This window comes from Rhinopithecus roxellana, chromosome 21 (assembly GCF_007565055.1).
Source record: "Rhinopithecus roxellana isolate Shanxi Qingling chromosome 21, ASM756505v1, whole genome shotgun sequence".
NCBI classification, from domain to species: Eukaryota; Metazoa; Chordata; class Mammalia; order Primates; family Cercopithecidae; genus Rhinopithecus; species Rhinopithecus roxellana.
Window position 1 is genome coordinate 32,701,038 of NC_044569.1, and position 19,364 is coordinate 32,720,401.

Genomic DNA, 19,364 nt, shown 5'->3' on the forward strand with positions numbered 1-19,364 from the left:
AAAACAACTGTGCGCAACTGAAGACTCAAAATGTCCCCACACTAAACAGCTGTTGCAGCATCCCCACACAAAACGTTATTAGATAGCTCATTAATCAACTCAATTTCTTTTTTAAAAATATGTATTTTCACACTTATGACTTCTACCTCTTTAACATTCGTATGGTAAAATTAGCAAGTCCAAAGTGAATACAACATTTTAACACCCAGTCTTCAAGAAGCAGATATATTTTCACTACAGATACTTGTTTTATTATTTAAAGAAAGTTGTATTACTTGTATTATTGTCTTGGCAGACTGTTAAAAATCAATCCTCTGGTATTTACAGCTTCTGACAATCTTCTGGTTTATAAAGCATTTTAATATTTTAATAAAATACAACATGCATACATAATATATTAGTGCGCTGTAAAATATGTATTAATTGAAAAATAAGTTTTAACTATCCTTAAAAGAATAATATTAACTATCCCTACAATAAAAATAAGATTAACAGACAAAATTTCATAAATGACAAAACTATTGTTTAACCAGTTACTTTTTAGAAAAAAGGAAAAGAGGTATTAAATAGGAAAAGGTTTGGAAACCAGATAATAAATGTAATGAAAGGAGTATAAGAAAATCTCGCTGAAATTTTAAAAGAACACAGAAAAATATATCTGGGGCCAAACACCAATTTCATTTTTAAATTATGTGACACTTAAAAAAGTTAATCAACTATTCTGAATATTAGTTACTATATATATAATATAAAAGCAATGAAAATCATGTAGTAATCTATTTCACAACACTGTTACTCAGATCCTAGTCATGTTGGAGCTACAGGAAATTTATGTTTAAAATTAGTTGATTCATTAATGTATTTTTAGTTCTTCGGTCATCTTCTGCTTTCTCGCGGAATGGGAGAATAATAATACACTATCTTCAACTTTTGCTGTTCGATTGTTTGAGCAAAATGTGTTAAATATGTGTTAATTCACAGTCAGTGGCGATAAGAAACTAAAGCAAAACTTCTCAGCTGAATAATTCACAGTATTTTGTGGAGGGGGGAGACTATTATAATAAAAAGGTAATACGAGAATCAATTATATTAAATATCATATAATTATAAACTTTAATATAATATATAAAATAATATATTATATAAATAATATAATTTAATATAATAGTATATAAAATAATATAATATATAAAAAGATAATAACACAAGAAGTCCCTCACATAGAAGAATAGTGAGGAAAGGAATCCTGGGGAAGATTAAACCTTTATCTGAGTTTCAAGGTAGGAGTTCGAATTTACTAAGTCCGAATATGTGGCAAACTTTCTCCAGAAAGACTGAGCAAACAGTATTTTCAAGGGCACAACTCATGGTGCACCCGGAGGTCAGCATGTGCGCTTCAAGATGGTGTTAGATTAACGTTCTGGGCACCACAGCATCCAGAGATGGGATGATGGAGAAGGACAGATCACGAAACACTCTGTAGATCCTGCTAAGGAGTTTGCCTTTTATTCTGGAGGCAAAGAGGTAATTAAAGAAGTTTAATCAGACCCATATATGATCAGGCGTAAACTGCAGGAAGTCCACTTTAATAGCTGTTTGGGTAATACAGGAGGGGCAAATCCAAAGTAGGAATCCAAGTTAAAACTCCTGTTTATTCTATTCTAGTAACCTAGGTATGAAATTAGGAAAGCCTGAATTAGTGCTGAGGTAGAAAGCTAAGACACAGATTCAAGGAACAATTAGAAAGCTTTTCTGAAGGATGTAGAGGTGAAATAAGAAGGAAGAATGATGGGCGTTTCTACAGCTTGCTGTTTGGTGGACCTGAAGTTAGCAGAACAATTACTCCAAATATAAATGCAGAATCTTGCAAAAATAGGGATATTCTTAAATTTGAGGAAGAAATGGGATATGTACGTAAAAACTGCAGTGACTTGAGAAACAAATGGGTGAGAAGAAAATAACACTTGATATGTATTCTTCCACATGTCAACATTATAACTAATGTTTGGAAAACACATATGACTTATGGTTACTTCCTTAGAAATCCCACAAGGTCGTGAGAGGAAAACAAATAAATAGGTAAAGAGATCATTACAACTCGATGTGAGAGGGCAACCAGAAACGTGCATACCTGTTACGGCGAGAACACTGAGACAGGGCAGCTTCTTGGCCTTGACAGAGGAAGAGGGAAGGGGGTAAAAGGAACGGAGTGACTCAAGGAGCAGTATTCAGGGAAAATTCCTAAAAGAAGGAATTTCTCAAGTAGGCCATCTTCCAGTACTTGTATTTGAGCACAGGGCATGCTCTAGACACACCACCTTGTTTTACAGCCCAGACGTGCCCTGCTGCTTCTCACCTCTGAGCTTTTTGCACAGGGCTGTTTCCACTGTCCAAGGTGCTCGCCCTTCCTCTGCCAGCCCATGATCCACCATTCTTCTGCACAGTTGACTTCCATCAACCTATCAACCTCAACTTGAAGTCTCTTTTTCAGGTAAGTCTTACCCTTATCTCATCAATTAGTTCAGGTACACCTGTCATGCTCTCTTTACACATTTTCTTCTTCTCCTTTAGCCCACTTACTGTAACCTTAATTAATGACTTAAATATGTGACTTAATATCTCTAACTAAGGTCCTTAAGACTGAGGTCGACATTGGTCTAGATATTCTTGGTCTAGATATTCATCGTGTTCCCAGTACCCAGTACAGTAGAACCTTACGTAGAACAAGCACACAATATTTATCTGATTAATAAATGTATAAATAAATGAGTTAAGAAAGACATCCCAGGCAGGGTAAACATAAACCAAAGCACAGAATATTTATATTGCAAATTGTTTTGCACGAGTGGAGGACTTGTTTCAGAGGGAGGATACTGAAGGAAGGCTGGTTGTACAGACAGGGATCAGAGTGTTAAAGCCCTTGATTGTCATGGTAAGAAATGGTATACTAAGCTACTGAGATATTTTAATCCAGGGATGAATACAATCAGATTTTTGTTTCCTGTATCTCTGATCTAAGTCTGCTGCATCAATACAAAAGATGTTTGAAAGAAAGGAGATAGCTATTAATTTTGACCAGGTGAGATACTGAGTACGAAAACAAATGTAATGCCTATAGGAATGGAGAAAAGGAAAAGCACATGAGAAGTTTTAGAAAGCAGATCCCCCAGGAGTCCATGATTGACTGAAGATAGAAGGAAAAGTCAAATATGTTTCATATGATGTGGACTTGAATTTCTGTGTAAATATTGTGGTAATGTTCAATAAATCAAGATGTATTATTGTTCAACAGAATAATAATATTCTGTCGTTCACAAGAGAATACTGTGCTATTGTTCAATAAACAGGAAAAAAACCTTGTGCTTGGGGTATTTTTCAGAATGTGGTGTTCATTTGAGGACCCGGGGCCAATGAGTTTAAGTCTGGACATCACAAACATGTGCAGGGTACATCTAGGGAATTCCTGGTACATAGCTCTGAATTCTGAATTGAACTTCCATAGAAAATGCAGTAAGATAAATAAGTGAATGCCAAGTGGTCTGGATATAAGTATTCATTGCACTGGTCAGTAAAATAAAAACTGAGTCAAAGTATTATTCTTCCTTACTGTGACAATAACTGTGACTAAACCTAATTAATCATTTTGATTTTCATTGGAAGAACTGCACAGAAGTTAACAGCAAGGGTTTACAGTCAGATTGCACAAGATCGAAATTTTTAGGTTGCAATTTTTAAAGTGGCTGGTTTGAGGTCAAACTTTCTTAGCTTTCCCAAGCTCCTATGTTCTTATAGTATAGGAGTGTAGTTATATGTAAATGATTTACTGAACTTATCTCTATGGTATTCAAAGAATAATAATATTACTTTATTTACAACTATAGGCTTTGGGTAATGTAGAATTTCCTTTTCCTTGTCCTTGAATGAGAGCTTGGGGGGATCCTATAGGTTTTCAATTCTTAAAAAACAAACCACCACCACCAACAACAACAACAAAAACCTTTTAGGACTCACTTTCTGATAGTAAAGCTGCTTAAGAACCAAAAGCCACACCAAACATTGTCCCTCCCCCATCACCATCCCCTATGACAGATATCTCCAGGAGAGACCTATGGAAAGATAAGGAGACAAGCCTGTCCTCCTCCTTCCCGCTTCCCTCACCCCTCTCATCTTCTGCAACTCCCTGGCTAAGAAAGAAGTTAAAGACCAAGGAGAAAAGGTTTGTACCTTTAGCTGGTGATATTTGTGGCTAACTCGAGGCTTCAGATGAATACATTGTGAGTGGCAGGTATTTACATAATGGTTCTCACTCAGAGGACATAGTTTTGTGAGCACTTTGGACTCCTTCCTGACCAATTCTCTTTGACTGACAATCTTAAGATGAGTCTTGTGACACCTCTAGGTTTCATCTTCCTGATACGCCACCTGGATGGGCAGGTTCTTTCAAGATGGTTTCAGCAGTGACCACTTGGCTTGTAGGTAACTTACGCATTACTGTTAAACCAAGAGGTGGTAGTACAGGCTTGACTTAGTGCTTCCTGCACACTTCTACTGCCATCCCAGGCTCCTCCGCCCAGACTCCAGCTTATGAAATTTTTCTAGTGAGAAGAGGGCATCATTTCCTTTCTTTGTATGCTTCTAAACTCTAAGGCATGAACTCTCTTGCTGCATTGTTCCAGTGCATCTTGGTGCTACTGGTTCTCCTAGAGAACCCCTAGCCAGGATAAAAATGCTTTGACTGTAAGACTTCATAAATTTCAGTTTTTCCATTTAATAAAGGCTGCTGGAAAGTTAAAAGAAAAATTTGAAGCACAAACTCATGCACTTAAATTTTATCCAAAAGTAGTCTTTAGAATTTTAGGAAGTTGTTTGTTTTTTTTTTCGTTGTTTTTTTTATTTTCCTATTTCTCTCAACTGTAAAGTTTTCATTAAAATTTTGAAGCAAGAGGGAAGATTAAATTCTGCTATACCCATAATAATTATTCATCTTTCAGGATTGTTTTAGAAGCTAAAAGAGATAAAGCATAAATGATCTAACACGATTTTGCCTGTTGTATTATTTTCCTACTGTACCAGTAAGCATTCACAAGCACATGACCTTTAGTAAATCTAAACTGTCGCTTAATGTCAAAAGAAAGTCACTAAAATAAATGATCAATTCTTTTTTTATCCCAGGGCTGTTGTTGAGAACTGGGTATCAAGGAGAAATTCTACTGAGTATGAAATGAAGAATCTGAATCCCTGTATGAGTAAAAAGAAACAATGCACAATTTAAAGTTATAAAGAGTGGGTTTGGATATTAGTTGTATCAATGTGCAGAAGCCACTTAACTATTCCAAAATTTTAATGATTCATCTACAAAACAGGAACACCGGAAAAATGATACAATTTTGTTTTGAAAAATCAAGGAATAAATGTTCCTAAAAGCAATTTCAATGGAACAGTGAACGATTCTATATCTTAAAATATTGAAGCTGCAACCCTCTTGGATGACAGAAAGTTCTATGCACCTCTTTGATAAACAGAGGTCTAAGTGGCTGAAGGACTCCTAAGGTCACATGGACAAGTTCTTGATCCAGGGCCTGTCAGTACATGAGTTTTGAAGGTGAGATAACTTTCTCTTATTTCAGTAAAACTCCTCGTTTGCCTCTAAAATGCCTATTTCTTGTAACTCTTGTCACATGAAAGGTGCGGACACCCTCTCTAAGGTATAGAGTGTAGAGTAGTATCTACATGAAAAGAACAGACACATGGGAAGAGGCAAACTTTTCCTATGATCCAAATTTTCAAGCATGTTTAAGACGTGTTGTAAGTTTTTTTGTCTTAATTTTAACCACAGCCCTCTGTATTTACCATAATTATATCTTTTGTTTGTCTGCTACCCCTGGAGAACAGGGGCAGACTTTGTATCCATTGCTTCCAGTGCCTAATATACAGTAGGTACTCAATGAAGATCCAGTTAATGAATGCATGCACTATAGGAGCTAAAGAACACTGCGATGATGTCGGTCTATTGTTTCTGCCTCTCTGTAGCTTGCCTTATAATCTAGAAGTATATCCTTCACATTTAATTCCTTCAAAACCAGTACGGTTTTCACTCTTTGCAAATCCTCATTTAAAATGCAGATTGCCCTAGCTGGAGTGAATAAAAGTCCTCATTATGTAAAATTCCTCATCAGTAAGGAATGGTTGACAGGGACATTCTCCAGTGAGGACACTAGCTCAGAATAATATCTGCATGATTGAGACACCAGATAAGATTCTGAGGTGAGAACTGAGGATAAGGAAAGCCTGGCAGACAAGTGAGAAAGTGCAGAAATGGAAGCTTCCCACAGGCTCACCACAATTCCTCCTCTCCATTTGCTACATGCGGGCAGTTGGGTGACCTACATCAGAAGCCATCATCCACATTATCAGAGCACTAATTAAAGGCAAACAAACACTGCAACAAACAAATCGCTGACTGCCAGTCAAGTATCTCACATTTCAAGGACCATCCTTCCAAGGATATGAGCAACAGGAGAGCAATTACTGAGGATGATTTATAAAGATCTTAGAAAGCCTGTTAGTGGCCTAGAGAAATTTTCCACAAAATATGCATTATATAACCCAACAGGAAATTTGAATTTGCTCCAACAGGAAATTCAGAGATTAAAAAAAAAAAAAAAAAGAACTTCTTGGAAATTGTATTCTTAGACTTAACCAACCATTCAGATAAAAGATTGTGGCTGAAGTTTAAAGGTGAAGCAGGGTAAATTCCCTAGTGAGACCAGTCAGTATTTGTTTTAGGGATTCAGGTAGAGTGACTGACATTAGAAATGATCACAGTAGTACAGTAAAGAAAATCTTAGTACACACTAAGCAGAACAGGTGAATGGCAACGATCCAATAGTTAAATGTAAGGCTGTCAACTACCATTTGCAGAGTGCCACTAACCCATGTAGTCTTGAGCACTCTACTACGTAATTTTCAAAAGAGGGAGTTCTTTCTTTGCCCCTGTTAGCAGTATAAGCCTGAAGAACAACAGGTGTTTATTTAACTGCCAGGTTTCTGTTTTGGTGATAGCTCTTCTTCCAGTTATTGTTTTGGTCTTCAGGCGAATGGAGAGGAGGAAGCTGAAGCCAGGCTGATGGCCAGACTGTGTTTAAAATATATATATAGAAAATGTGTTTTTTGGTATTTGAAGTAATTACCTAACCCAGGTTCTTGAGAAGCTTCAGCAAAATTTGCATTGTGGATCAATGACTTTGCTATTATAGTTGTGTTTTCTGAGATGGCAGGATGAAATGGCTTTTGAGACCAGTCTATCAACAGGTCCACGGTGAGAGAAGAAGCTGCACGGGATCCTTTCGAACAGGTTACACTTACAGGATCTTATTTAATCCTTGAGAAACTGGATCAAGCAGTATAACGAGCAACTGGTAGACGAGAATCAAGCTAAGAAAGGCCATTTTGGCCGGGTGCGGCGGCTCATGCCTGCAACCCCAGCACTGCAACCCCAGCTGAGGCAGGTGGATCACCTGAGGTCAGGAGTTTGAGACCAGCCTGGCCAATATGGTGAAACCCCCATTCTCTACTAAAAATGCAATAATCAGCCGGGCATGGTGGTGGGCGCCTGTAGTCCCAGCTACTCAGGAGGCTGAGGCAAGAGAATTGCTTGAGCCCTGAAGGCGGAGGTTATAGTGAGCTGAGATTGTGCCACTGCACAATCTCAGCTCACTATATTTTTGAGACTCTGTCTCAAAAAAAAAAAAAAAAAGTCACTTTATTCTCACTGATGGAGCCTGCCCAAAATGGCCCAATCAGCGGTCCATCTTACTTTCCAAATCTGCTTTCCTTTATCTGCTGTGTTTGTTTTACTGTGTCACATGCTCTGCCACCTGCCAGCAACAACTACACCAAGAGCTTGTGCCACTTCGAAATTCATAGTCAAGGAAATGTGACTAAGAAAAAAGACATTTAGCTCTTTCTGAAATTTAATGAAAAGGTAAAGCTGAATGATGCTATTTTTCCACTTAGTAAAACAAACAAGAAAATGTATACAGAAGTTTCCTGAGAGGGAGGGAAGATATCTGCACTATATTTGCAACTTTTCTGTCAGTTTAATATTATTTCAAAACGAATTGTTTTAAGGTACACAAAAATGCAGAGTAGTGCCTGTGCAGGGAAATGTTCAAAACAAAGAAGGCTGAAGTCATTTATTACCTCAATATTTGAAACTGTTATTCATTTTTTTCCACTAGTTGACAACATATGGATTGAGGGAATTATTTTCCTATCATAAATATTATATATTATATGTATACATATATATGACAACAAAGTATATTATTGTTACGAGTTGTGAATAAACTCGTGGAATATAATTTATAAGCACTGTTATTGCTAATATTATTATTTTTGATGGCTAATACGGTGATGGTGATGATGATGATAATGATGATGATGCCACCAATGATGAATTCAATAATAACATAATTAAGGTTTTTTAAATCCAGGGGGAAATTTTGACTTAAATCATGACATAGGGACAATTATTAATGTTGTATCAAAGACGTCAAGAGCATAAAGCAAAGATAAATTTTAGAATCACTGAGAACTGAAATCCCCCCCAATAAAATCACAAAGATTGAACAAATTGGTGTCTTTGAGAAGTTAAGCCTGAAGCCAACAGGCATTTACTTGTTGACAATGGGATAGCTCAATGCGTACAAATATGCACTTCCGTGTTCAAATCTCAGCTGTGCTAGAGAGATGAATCTGGGTCCATCATTTAAACATTTTTTTTTTTTTTTTGAGACGGAGTCTTGCTCTGTCTCCCGGGCTGGAGTGCAGTGGCCGGATCTCAGCTCACTGCAAGCTCCGCCTCCCGGGTTCACGCCATTCTCCTGCCTCAGCCTCCGGAGTAGCTGGGACTACAGGCGCCCGCCACCTCGCCCGGCTAGTTTTTTTTGTATTTTTAGTAGAGACAGGGTTTCACCGTGTTAGCCAAGATGGTCTCGATCTCCTGACCTTGTGATCCGCCCGTCTCGGCCTCCCAAAGTGCTGGGATTACAGGCTTGAGCCACCGCGCCCGGCCCATTTAAACATTTTAAGTCTTTTAATCCCAAATAAGGATGGCAGTAATACCTCATAGGTATAGCATACCTCATAGGTATGCTGTAAAATAAAACAAAACAATGCATGCCAAGTGCTTTGAACAATACTTGGCATATAATAAGATCTCAATAATTCATTATTTTTATTAAGATGAATTTCTTATAATGGCATTTTTAGAAAGCAGGAATCACTGCCTAATTATACCATTATTTCATTTGAATTAATTTTGAGTGCCTAATTTATCACATATTATTCTGCTGGACAATTTTATGGGGAAATTTGGGAGGGAGTGTTTTAATCTAATAAAGAAAACCAAACATTTTTGATAAGAAAGAAGTTATTTTTGTAAATATGTAGGATATATGTATCCAAAATACTTTCCAAAATATTTTACCCGTTCTTATGCCAATCATTTAAATTGTAGTCAATGGTCATTAATATTGCTAACTTTACAGTGCTATGGCTTGCAACTGCAATTACTGTAAATCCTAACAGAATCAAAGAACAGATAAAGGAGTAAAGCAAATATTGTCTAAATCACAAGGAAATAATGAATAGAAAAAAAGTGACTCTTTTCTCTACCACCCTCCTTTTTAACACCTGAACCAAATATATTTCCACAAATCTTGCAGGACATCTGAAATCATCCTGATAATACAGATGCTATGATATTTTCAAAAGTAGGTAGAAATAAATGAGGCCATTCCTAAAAGGAAGCATGACAAAGTTATAAAGGAAAAAAATGAACTACTAAACCAAATATTACTGTAAGATTTGGTCATTTCAAATGCAGTGTAGCTCATGTGTACCCTTGTGCCTTTCCAACACAGACCAAGAAATCTCCTTTTTTGGTACCCAGCCTCGGGAAAGTAGTTACTGCCATAATTCAGACAAAAAAAAAAAAAAAAAAAAAGTCCCTCTGTAGGAGAAAGTTGCAAGCATGGGACAAAAGAAAAACTCTTCCCTTACGTTAAAATATAAAATGTATTTTTAGGGTCAGTCTACCCATCCCCCCAAAAAACCTGATGCCAATTGGTAACTTGCTAATATTGTTTGTAAGATAAGACGCTAGGACTGAATAAAATGTAAAATTCCAAAATACATGACATTGTGTTCTAATTTGCTTAGATAAGAGTATTAGCTTGAACTCATATAATGTTCTATTTTAATATGTGGATATCTTATTAGTTGGAGTTTTGTACTTAGTTCTCCAATAAGCTTCCCTCTCCACCTTCCCTGGCCTCTGTTCTCTGTTTCAGTTCTAAATATCTGACATGCTCACAAAGGTATCTCATTGTTCCATCTCTTGAAACATCTTTAAAAGTGAACAGAACATTTTCTATTCTTTTATTTTTCCAGCAAAATATATGACATTAACCAATCACCAAATTACTAAGAACAGCAGCCACAGTCATTTCTACTTCTCTTCCTCAACACACAGACTTAATCTCACTAAATTTTATTGATAGCAAGTTTCTTTTTTCACGACATTGTCACAGACACTACTGTTAACACTACTTCTAGCAATTTCTTACTTGCATCATTTTTAATTGTATTATAATCATCTTATTTTCTCTGTTCCTTTATTCTCTCTCTACTCAATTCAACATCCACATGCTGATAAATCGCACTCTTACAATAGAGGTCTCAAACATCACTATTCAATTTAAAACATTAATATACTTCCCACACTTTCTAAAATTATGTTTGAATCACTGGCATGATTTCCAGAGTGTTCATAATCTGAATCAGACTTCAGTCTTATCTTAACCTCCTCTCTTTTCAAAGTTACACACCTACTTTTCAAATGGTCTTGACTACCAGATATGCATCAACAGATTTTTTCGTATCGGGCGTCTCTCTCATTCTACATGTTTTATTTCATTTCATTCATTTATTCATTCATTGACTCATTTAGGTAGTCATTCAGGTAAATTTCATTAAGCATCAGTTGTGGCTAAACACTGATGAGGCACTGGAAATTTAAAGATGGAAACCGAAGTTGTTGAGTTTTATTTGTTTGTTTTTTGTTTTCAGGAAGCTTGGTGTCCACACAGAGAAAGAATGTTTGGTTGCAGCACATTTCACAAGGGTGTGATGGAGCTGCAGCTACATGAGCACGCCACACACCTCATCCATCCTGAGGACACAGTGTGGGCTCTGTGGGAAGCACCACTGAAGCACAGGTCTTCCGTGACATCCAGTGTTGCCTGCTTCTCCTCCAGGTGCACCCCACATTATGCACATGCCATGGCGCTCACCAAACTGTGTATAAACACACTGTAAACTCAAGAGCAGATGCTGCATCTCAACCATTCTAACATCTCAACATTCCGTGTATGGTAATAATTTAATGACCAATTACGGGTCAACAACTTGTTGTTGAATGAATCTATGAAACAATGAAGCGAGGCTTCAATGTGATCTCATGTGACCACCTGTGAAGTAATATCAGTAGCCTGACTGTATCGTTAGGTAGCAAAATCCATAATGCTCTCTGTCAGGTGTTGATCCCATGAGAAATCTGGAGCTCTGAGAGATTAAGTCAATTGCTGCTTCTCAAAGTCATAGCCAGAAAGTGGCTGAGCCAGAATTCCACCTCAGACAACCTAGCAGTGCAGTCATTGTTTAACTACATTTCATGAAACTGTTGTATATATAACATATACAATATAGAAAAATAAATGGTATATGATAGTGACATTTAATATTATATGAAACTAAAAATATAAGTTTATACAAATATGAAAAACTGAAGACCTACACAAATAGACCACAACAATGATTTGGCATCTGGCCAATATGTCTCAAAACAACTGAGCATGATGTAACATATTTTAATGGCAAAACTCAAAATAAATTCTTTTTAGTGAAATGTGTGTAGTTAAGTATGGCCCCAAATGATTAGTAATATGTTTCCCTTCTGGGGAAGTATAAGTCACAGTGAAAATAACTTCAAACCATTGAGAAATTGTTCTAGAACATGGTATAAAAGAATATTTCATCCAAACCATACACTAAATGCGGGATACTGCAAATAACAGAGCAAATCACATTTTTATAACCATTTTATCTTAAATTAAGAGTTGGCCCGTATGGCGTATTACTTTGCAGTCTAGAAGAGAATATATACATTGTTGTTAGAATAGAAAGCTATTTCCAATTCTAGCTAGAGACTGAAAAGTCTAGCACAATGAACATGAATGTCAGTGCCAGCATGTTTAACAGGAAACTAAATGCCCTGTCTATTCATATAATCACTACATTGTCCCCTATGCTGAAGGCTCATAAATAGTTCAGATCGAAATTGTATCTGGATTTTTCTCCAGAGAATGTAAGAGCAAACCAAAAATAGAAAGATTGGAGCTGATTGGGTCAAAAGACACAACGTTGATTAAGAGCCAAGAGAAGGAGCAAGCAGGAGACGATAGGACAGCCACAGCCTAGAAGTTGTCAATAAAAGAGATGCGGCTGGGCGCCGTGGCTCACACCTGTAATCCCAGCACTTTGGGAGGCTAAGGTGGGTGGATCACGAGGTCAGGAGTTCAAGACCAGCCTGGCCAATATGGCGAAACCCCATCTCTACTAAAAAAAAAAATACAAAAATTAGCTGGGTGTGGTGGCGTGCTCCGGTAGTCCCAGCTACTGGGGAGCCTGAGGCAGGAGAATCGCTTGAACCAGGGAGGAGGAGGTTGCAGTGAGCCGAGATCACACCACTGCACTCCAGCCTGGGCAACAGAATGAGACTCCATCTCAAGAAAAAAAAAAAAAAAAAAATGCATAGCCCCTGCTTACGTAAGTGAAAGAAAGAATAAAATGGACAAAATTGAAATAATGTCAAAGGTAAAACACTTCTAAACAGAAAATAAGCATATTTGTATTATTTTTTAATAATCTTTTTTACTTAAAATTGAGATGCAAATATTGCTTGATGATAATTATTAGGAGAAAGTCACGTGCACATGCAAAAAAGCTAGAAATAATTTTTCCACCAGTTAACCTATTATTTACAACAGCAGATCTCTGAAAGGCCAGTTCATTTTATGCCCATGGAAATCCTCTCTGTTTTAGATCTTACTTATCATTGCCGTGGCAACCCTCATCTATGCCTTCCTATTTCATCAGGATAGCCACTGAGCATTCCACAAATTCTACTTTGTTTGCCCGCCAAATCTGCCAAGGAGTACGCATTCCTTTCAGACTGCATGGGAAAGCAGAACCGAGGTCGGAGAATGTTTTAAGGTAGCACTGATTTTTGTATCACCCCTGTAAAAGTGCATTTCTCTCTGAATTACTTACAGAAAACTCTTGGGGCTTTGAAGTGCAAATTTCTGAAGAAAACTTCCCAGGGAATGGAACGGTCTTCTGATTTTGGGTATGATGAATAGAAAATAGAAGAGAAGTGACATATTTATGACTAACATATCCTCCTGCTTTAAAAAAGTCAACTACAGTTCTTTCGTGGGCATATGCCCTGCTGATTGTGAACAGTCATACTTTATTGTAATCACTCTGTGATTCTTGGGGTAGTAGAGTGGAAGTGAGGTGTCTGAAAGTAGCTGGAAAGGGAAAATGCCATGAAGACACACTGAAGCAGAATTTCCAGCTAGTCAGCAGAGCTGTGGAATGGTGGGACGCTAGCCAGCTGAGCAAGTGAGAACAGACAGCATAGCTCTTTTGAAGCAAAGGCATCAGGCAAATATGCCATGAAGAGGCAGAGCCTTAAAGAGTGCCAGTTTCTACAAATAGCTATTATTGCCACAAACAAAAATGCCACTGTCCCATGCACATCTTTGAGAAGGACTGCAAGTTATTCTGTTGGGGTTTTAGCCATATGTATGCCTAAAAATGGCATTCATATAAAATCAAATGATATAAAAAGATATACACATATAGTTATCTAGATACAGATTTTTAATTTAAGTGTAGGAAAGTCCAGAGGGGAGAACGGTATATCCAGGAATTGGTGTATTTGGAACCAAGGTAATTTCAAAGTTCAGAATGGTAGACCCAAATTATTATGTTCTTCATCCATCCCACCAGTAAAACCTTACGTTGTTTATTTACATTCTACATCACTCCTCAAATTTTACTATATGTTTAAGAATTTTACTTGCATGCTGTAATTATTTTTATTTTGCTTCTGTAATGAACTCCGGAAATGTAGTGGCTTTAAACCATACAAATTTATTATCATATAGTGCTGGAGATAAGAAGGTTGAAATCTATCTCACTGAGGTAAAATTACAGTTTTAGCAGAGCTGTGTTCCCTGTGTTCCTTACTACAGGCCCTAGGGGAGAATGTTTCTATTGCCTTTTTCAGCAGCAAGAGACTTGCCACATTCCATGGCTAATGGGCCCTTCCATATTCAAAACCAACGGAGATCATTTGAGTCTTTCTCACACTCTGTGTTCTGGCACTGACACTTCTGATTCCCTGTTCCACATTGAAGGCTGCCTATATGACACCACGCCCTCCCAGAAAAGCCAGGATAATGTCCCTATCATCAAGTCAACTTGACGGCAACATTAATTTCCTTTTGCCGTGTAGCATAACATATTCACAGGCTCCAGACTTAAAATACAGACACCATTATGGGCCATTTTTCTTCCTACCAATCCTAAATCTGGCCACCAAGTTTCATATCAACCCCACAGATGAAATAAATTCACCCATGTTGCCCAAAAGTCTCAACAGCATCAACTCAAAGTCCAAATTTCATCAGCTCAAAAGACCCACATCACATCATCTACATCATCAAGATCAGGTATGAGTGAGGCTCTGGGCGTGATCCACTCTGAGACACAATTTCTCTCCATCATTGAACCACAAAATTCAAGAAATATGTTACTTGATCCAAAAACACAATGGTGGGGCAGGCAAACAGTAACATCTACAGACATTCCTGCTCAAAATAAGAAAAAGTAGAAGAATTTAAAAAAGAAAGAAAGAAATTCACCAGTTCCAGGCAGTTTTGAAATACAGTTGCCAAGTTCCAGTTGGATTCAAGGGCTGAGATTGTACTCTGCATTTGAGCTCTACCCTCTGGGCTTAACTCTCCACCTTGTGGACTTGAGGTTCTGCCTTCTGAGTCAACCTACTGACACAGTAGCGCACCTGCAGCTGAGTAGTTACGTCGGCATGTTTCTTGCTTGTAGGCATTTGAAAGTTCTGACATCCTTTTTCCATTTCAATCTTTATCTGTCTCCTTCAGTTCAAGATGGCAACGTTTATGCTGATGTAACATTCTCAAGAACCATGTGTGTCTCCTGTGTATGTCCTCAGATTCACTCCATTAGCCAAAGATTTTCCTCATAGAATTTTTTTTCTAGATAATCTCATCCTATTTTTGGCTTCTGCTGAGATGACTGACTGAAGAGCTTCATGAGTCACACTCCTAATCATTTCAAAAAGCCTTTTGTGAGACTGAATTCTCTGACCTTTTGATCTTTCGAGGGGATCAGCAAAAAGTTGTCCAGCTCAGTTTTTTCTCTAGGGCATGCTTTTCCAATCTCATTCAAGGAGGGCTTAAATTTTAATTGACAATAAATTCCTTAAAGTTAAATATCCAAGTTAATTGCATAAATGTTCTGCTTCTTTAGTTATCCATATAACTCGAGGATATAATTCTACTAAGCTTTCTGATTCATCATAACAGATATACCCTTTCCATCGGTTTCCAAACACGTATCTCATTTTCTGTTGAGCTATCGTCATCAGCACCTATAAACTTCATACTTCCACAAATAGTCTGTTTATGAAGATTTAGGTATTCTTTAAGACATGCATGTTTTCTCTACCATGCTTCTCACTTCCTTCTGTGTCCTTGTGCCAGTCAGTAACATTCATATTTCTACTAACAGTAACTTTAAGGCAATATAGACGTTTTTCTAACATGCTTCTCAAAATTCTTCCAGCTTTTGTCAACTGCCCAATTCCAAAACTATTTCCAAATTGTAAGGTTTTTATTTATTTATTTTACAGCAGCACTTCACTTTTAGGAAATAAAATCAGTATTTGTTTCTTATTTGTTGCTTTAACAATTACCACAACTTAGAACCTTAATAAACAACAGGAATTTATCTCAGGTTCTGATGTCAGACATCTGAATGGGTCTCACTGGCCTAAACATCAAGGCGTTTGCAGGGTTGTGTTCCTTTTCATGGGGGCTCTAGGGGAAAAGTCATGCCTAACCTTTTCCGTTCTAGAAGCTGTTGACATTCTTTGGCTTGCTGCCACTTTATCCATCTTGAAAGCCCACAGTAGCAGCTGGGGTCTTTCTTATAGCACATCACCGGATCCTGACCCTACGGCCTCCTCGTTCCACATTGAGAAAGCCTTGTCTCTTTCTCAGTGTGGAACCCAGTGACCTGGGTCCTCCCAGATAATCCAAGATAATCTCCCTCTATTAAAGTCACCTTATTAGCATTATTAATACAATTTTCCACCTTCACATCTCTTTGCCATAGAACTTGACGTATTCAAAGATTCCGGAAATCAGAACATAGACATCTTGGGGGGAGGGTACATTATCTGTCTCCTGTATATAACTTCTAGTTTTTAACAGACTATGAACTCGTTGTATGAAAGCTAGGGTCTTGTAGATACTATATTTCTACAGTGTTAGCACAGTGGATCAGCAAACAGTTGTTAAGTAAGTGTAAGTGGCTAATATCACCTAGTAGAAATCAAGGTCTTCTGTGCATTCACATTAAGAATGTTAACATGAGTTATACTTAAGTAGTTGTAATGGCATACAAACTATAAAGTATAATAGGAAAAATATTTTGGTCAACAAAAGAACACTATGGGTTGTTTTTAATTCCTTGGTTTAGTTTTCAAATAATTAAATAAATACATGCCTCAAATTGTCTGCAAAATGTTATCAAAGTGTTAAGGAGAATAGACTTCTCAATGTTTTCTTAGGAAAAACATACAGGGCATTAATAATTTGAAAAGCATGTTTCTTGAATACATAATAATGAAAAGCATGTTTCTTGAATACATAATAATGAGTTAAACGTTAGAGATTTCAGAAGATTTTACCAAGAAGCCCAGTAACTAAAGACATTGAGTCGCGTGAGAGTTCAAACTGGAGACTGAGTACATGAATTATTTCTTTGTTTTGTTTTTGTCAGGTTTCTTGAGTTTTTCTCTTGTCAAATGATACGATTTATCTTTAGGGAAATTTAGTGAAGGGTGTAGGTGCTGGTCATTTGATGATGGGATTCGACATAGAGGTAATCTTACCACTGACCCAGGCAAGGCCTCTACCAGTGCATAAAACAACTTTCTGTAGATTGGTCAACAGTCCCACTTCTGGATGGAGCCCTGCTCTGGGGAATTTGAATGTTCATGGGACGAGCTCATTTCTCTGCCTCAACTAAGTGTCTTTCCTGTGTACTGCTGGGATCAGCAGCCCTGAACAGAGGGATGGGATGGGAGGTGAGTGAAAGGAACTGGCATCAAGGGAAAAAGCCAAAGAGACCTGGGTGTTAGGGAGCAGGAAAATTCATGGGGGAAGATCTAGGAGAAATAAACTACAGTTTTCCCCTTAAGTATTTAACATGTGAGCCACCAGTTTCAACTAATGAGAGCATGGTACACACAGAAGACTATGTCAGTAATAATCGGTATTTGAGAAGGAAAGGAAATGAATCACTCACTTCAGGCTCAGATGGGTTGAGAAGGCAGAATTTTGCAATAGAGGTAGAAGGAGAGATGAAAAACCACTGTTTCTTTGGACATTGCGAGCGGAAAAACATTTCAAACAACATGGAAAAGGTGAATTTTAAATCCGTACACGAATGAATGGTGAAACGCGGGTGACGTAGTATTATCCCTTAATTAAATTTCTTGATATAACTGTACTAAAATTACTTGCAATATGTGATTTAATTAATAATCTCAACACTTTGTAGAAGGTGTATCAGCACCATGCTTATATAACTGATACACAAGCAGTAAGTTAATATTTACAGAGTACATGAATCCAGGCTACACATTTTCTCTAGCCCTCTGGTTTCTTGATTTCTAAGTAGAAAGGTTGAAGGAAATAAACTACAAGGTCTTTTTTAATCTAAGGAAAACATGTATCAATAATGGAAATCTATCAGGGACCCCATGTGTTCCAATCTCAGATGTACCCTATTTAAAACATAGTCCCATGATTAGCCAACAAACAAATGTAAACACACCTATGTACTCTTCTCCACCTCTCCGGGAAACAAGATGAGGAAGACACTTTGTTTGTTTCTTTTTGAGATGGAGTCTCGCTCTGTTGCCCAGGCTGGAGTGCAGTGGCGCGATCTTGGCTCACTGCAACATCCACCTCCCGGGTTCAAGCGATTCTCCTGCCTCAGCCTCCTGAGTAGTTGGGCCTACAGGCACATGCCACCATGACCGCCTAATTTTTTGTTTGGTAGAGACAGGGTTTTACTGTGTTAGCCAGGATGGTCTCCATCTCCTGACCTAATGATCTGCCCGCTTCAACCTCCCAAAGTGCCGGGATTACAGGTGTGAGCCACTGCGCAGGCCGGAAGACACTCTTTCTCTATGGGAAACTTCTTAAAAATCTTCCTTTTCCTTTGCCACTGCTTTCAATATTCTCTGCACAGATGGGAGCTAATCCTGGAAATTTTCTCTCCCACTCTCAGCTTTTCTCCTGAACACCCACCTAGACCAAACAAGATTTCTGTCTCTCTCTTCATTCCTCATCCGTCCTCCTGAGCCCACTATTATACAGATAAGATCAGCCAAGTCATGGGCTGTCTGGATAAGTGAGAGATGGAGGAAATCACCTTCGCATGAATATCTTGATTATTCAAAAATATCAATCCACTGATAATTTTCTTTTTCTTTTCTTTTTTTTTCCTTTTTTGTTTTTGAGACAGGGTCTTGCTCTATTGCCCAGAGTGCAGTGGCATGATCTCAGCTCACTGCAACCTCTACCTCCCGGATACAAGTGATTCTCCCGCCTCAGTCTCCAGAGTAGCTGGGATTACAGGCGCCTGCCACCACACCCAGCTAATTTTTTTGTATTTTTAGTAGAGACGAGGTTTCACCATGTTGGTCAGGTTGGTCTCGAACTCCTGACCTAAGGTGATCCACAGGCCTCAGCCTCCCAAAGTGCTTGGATTACAAGCATCAGCCACTGTACCTTGCCACATATTGGTAATTTTCTCAGTGCTGTGATTCTCAACTTTTTAAATTCATTTCTTGAAAAATATGCCTCAAGAATAAATGTGATTGTGCTCCTTACCTTTTC

The 19,364-nt window shown here is 37.8% G+C and overlaps 1 protein-coding gene across 5 annotated transcripts in view; it reads right to left on the reverse strand.

Annotated features, from left to right (window-relative positions):
* NETO1 (neuropilin and tolloid like 1) overlaps positions 1 to 19,364 on the reverse strand; it is a 126,864-nt gene that overhangs the window by 92,783 nt on the left and 14,717 nt on the right. For 2 of the 5 annotated variants that reach the window (XM_030925989.1, XM_010355251.2), the window contains exon 5: positions 229 to 1,510. The exons of 2 other annotated variants lie outside the window; for them this stretch is intronic. In XM_030925989.1, the coding sequence (XP_030781849.1) occupies positions 1,506 to 1,510 (5 nt within the window). In that variant the 3' untranslated portion in view covers positions 229 to 1,505. Of the gene's footprint in view, positions 1 to 228; positions 1,511 to 19,364 lie in introns of those variants that run through there. One more of the 5 variants, XM_030925990.1, reaches the window with a different exon arrangement.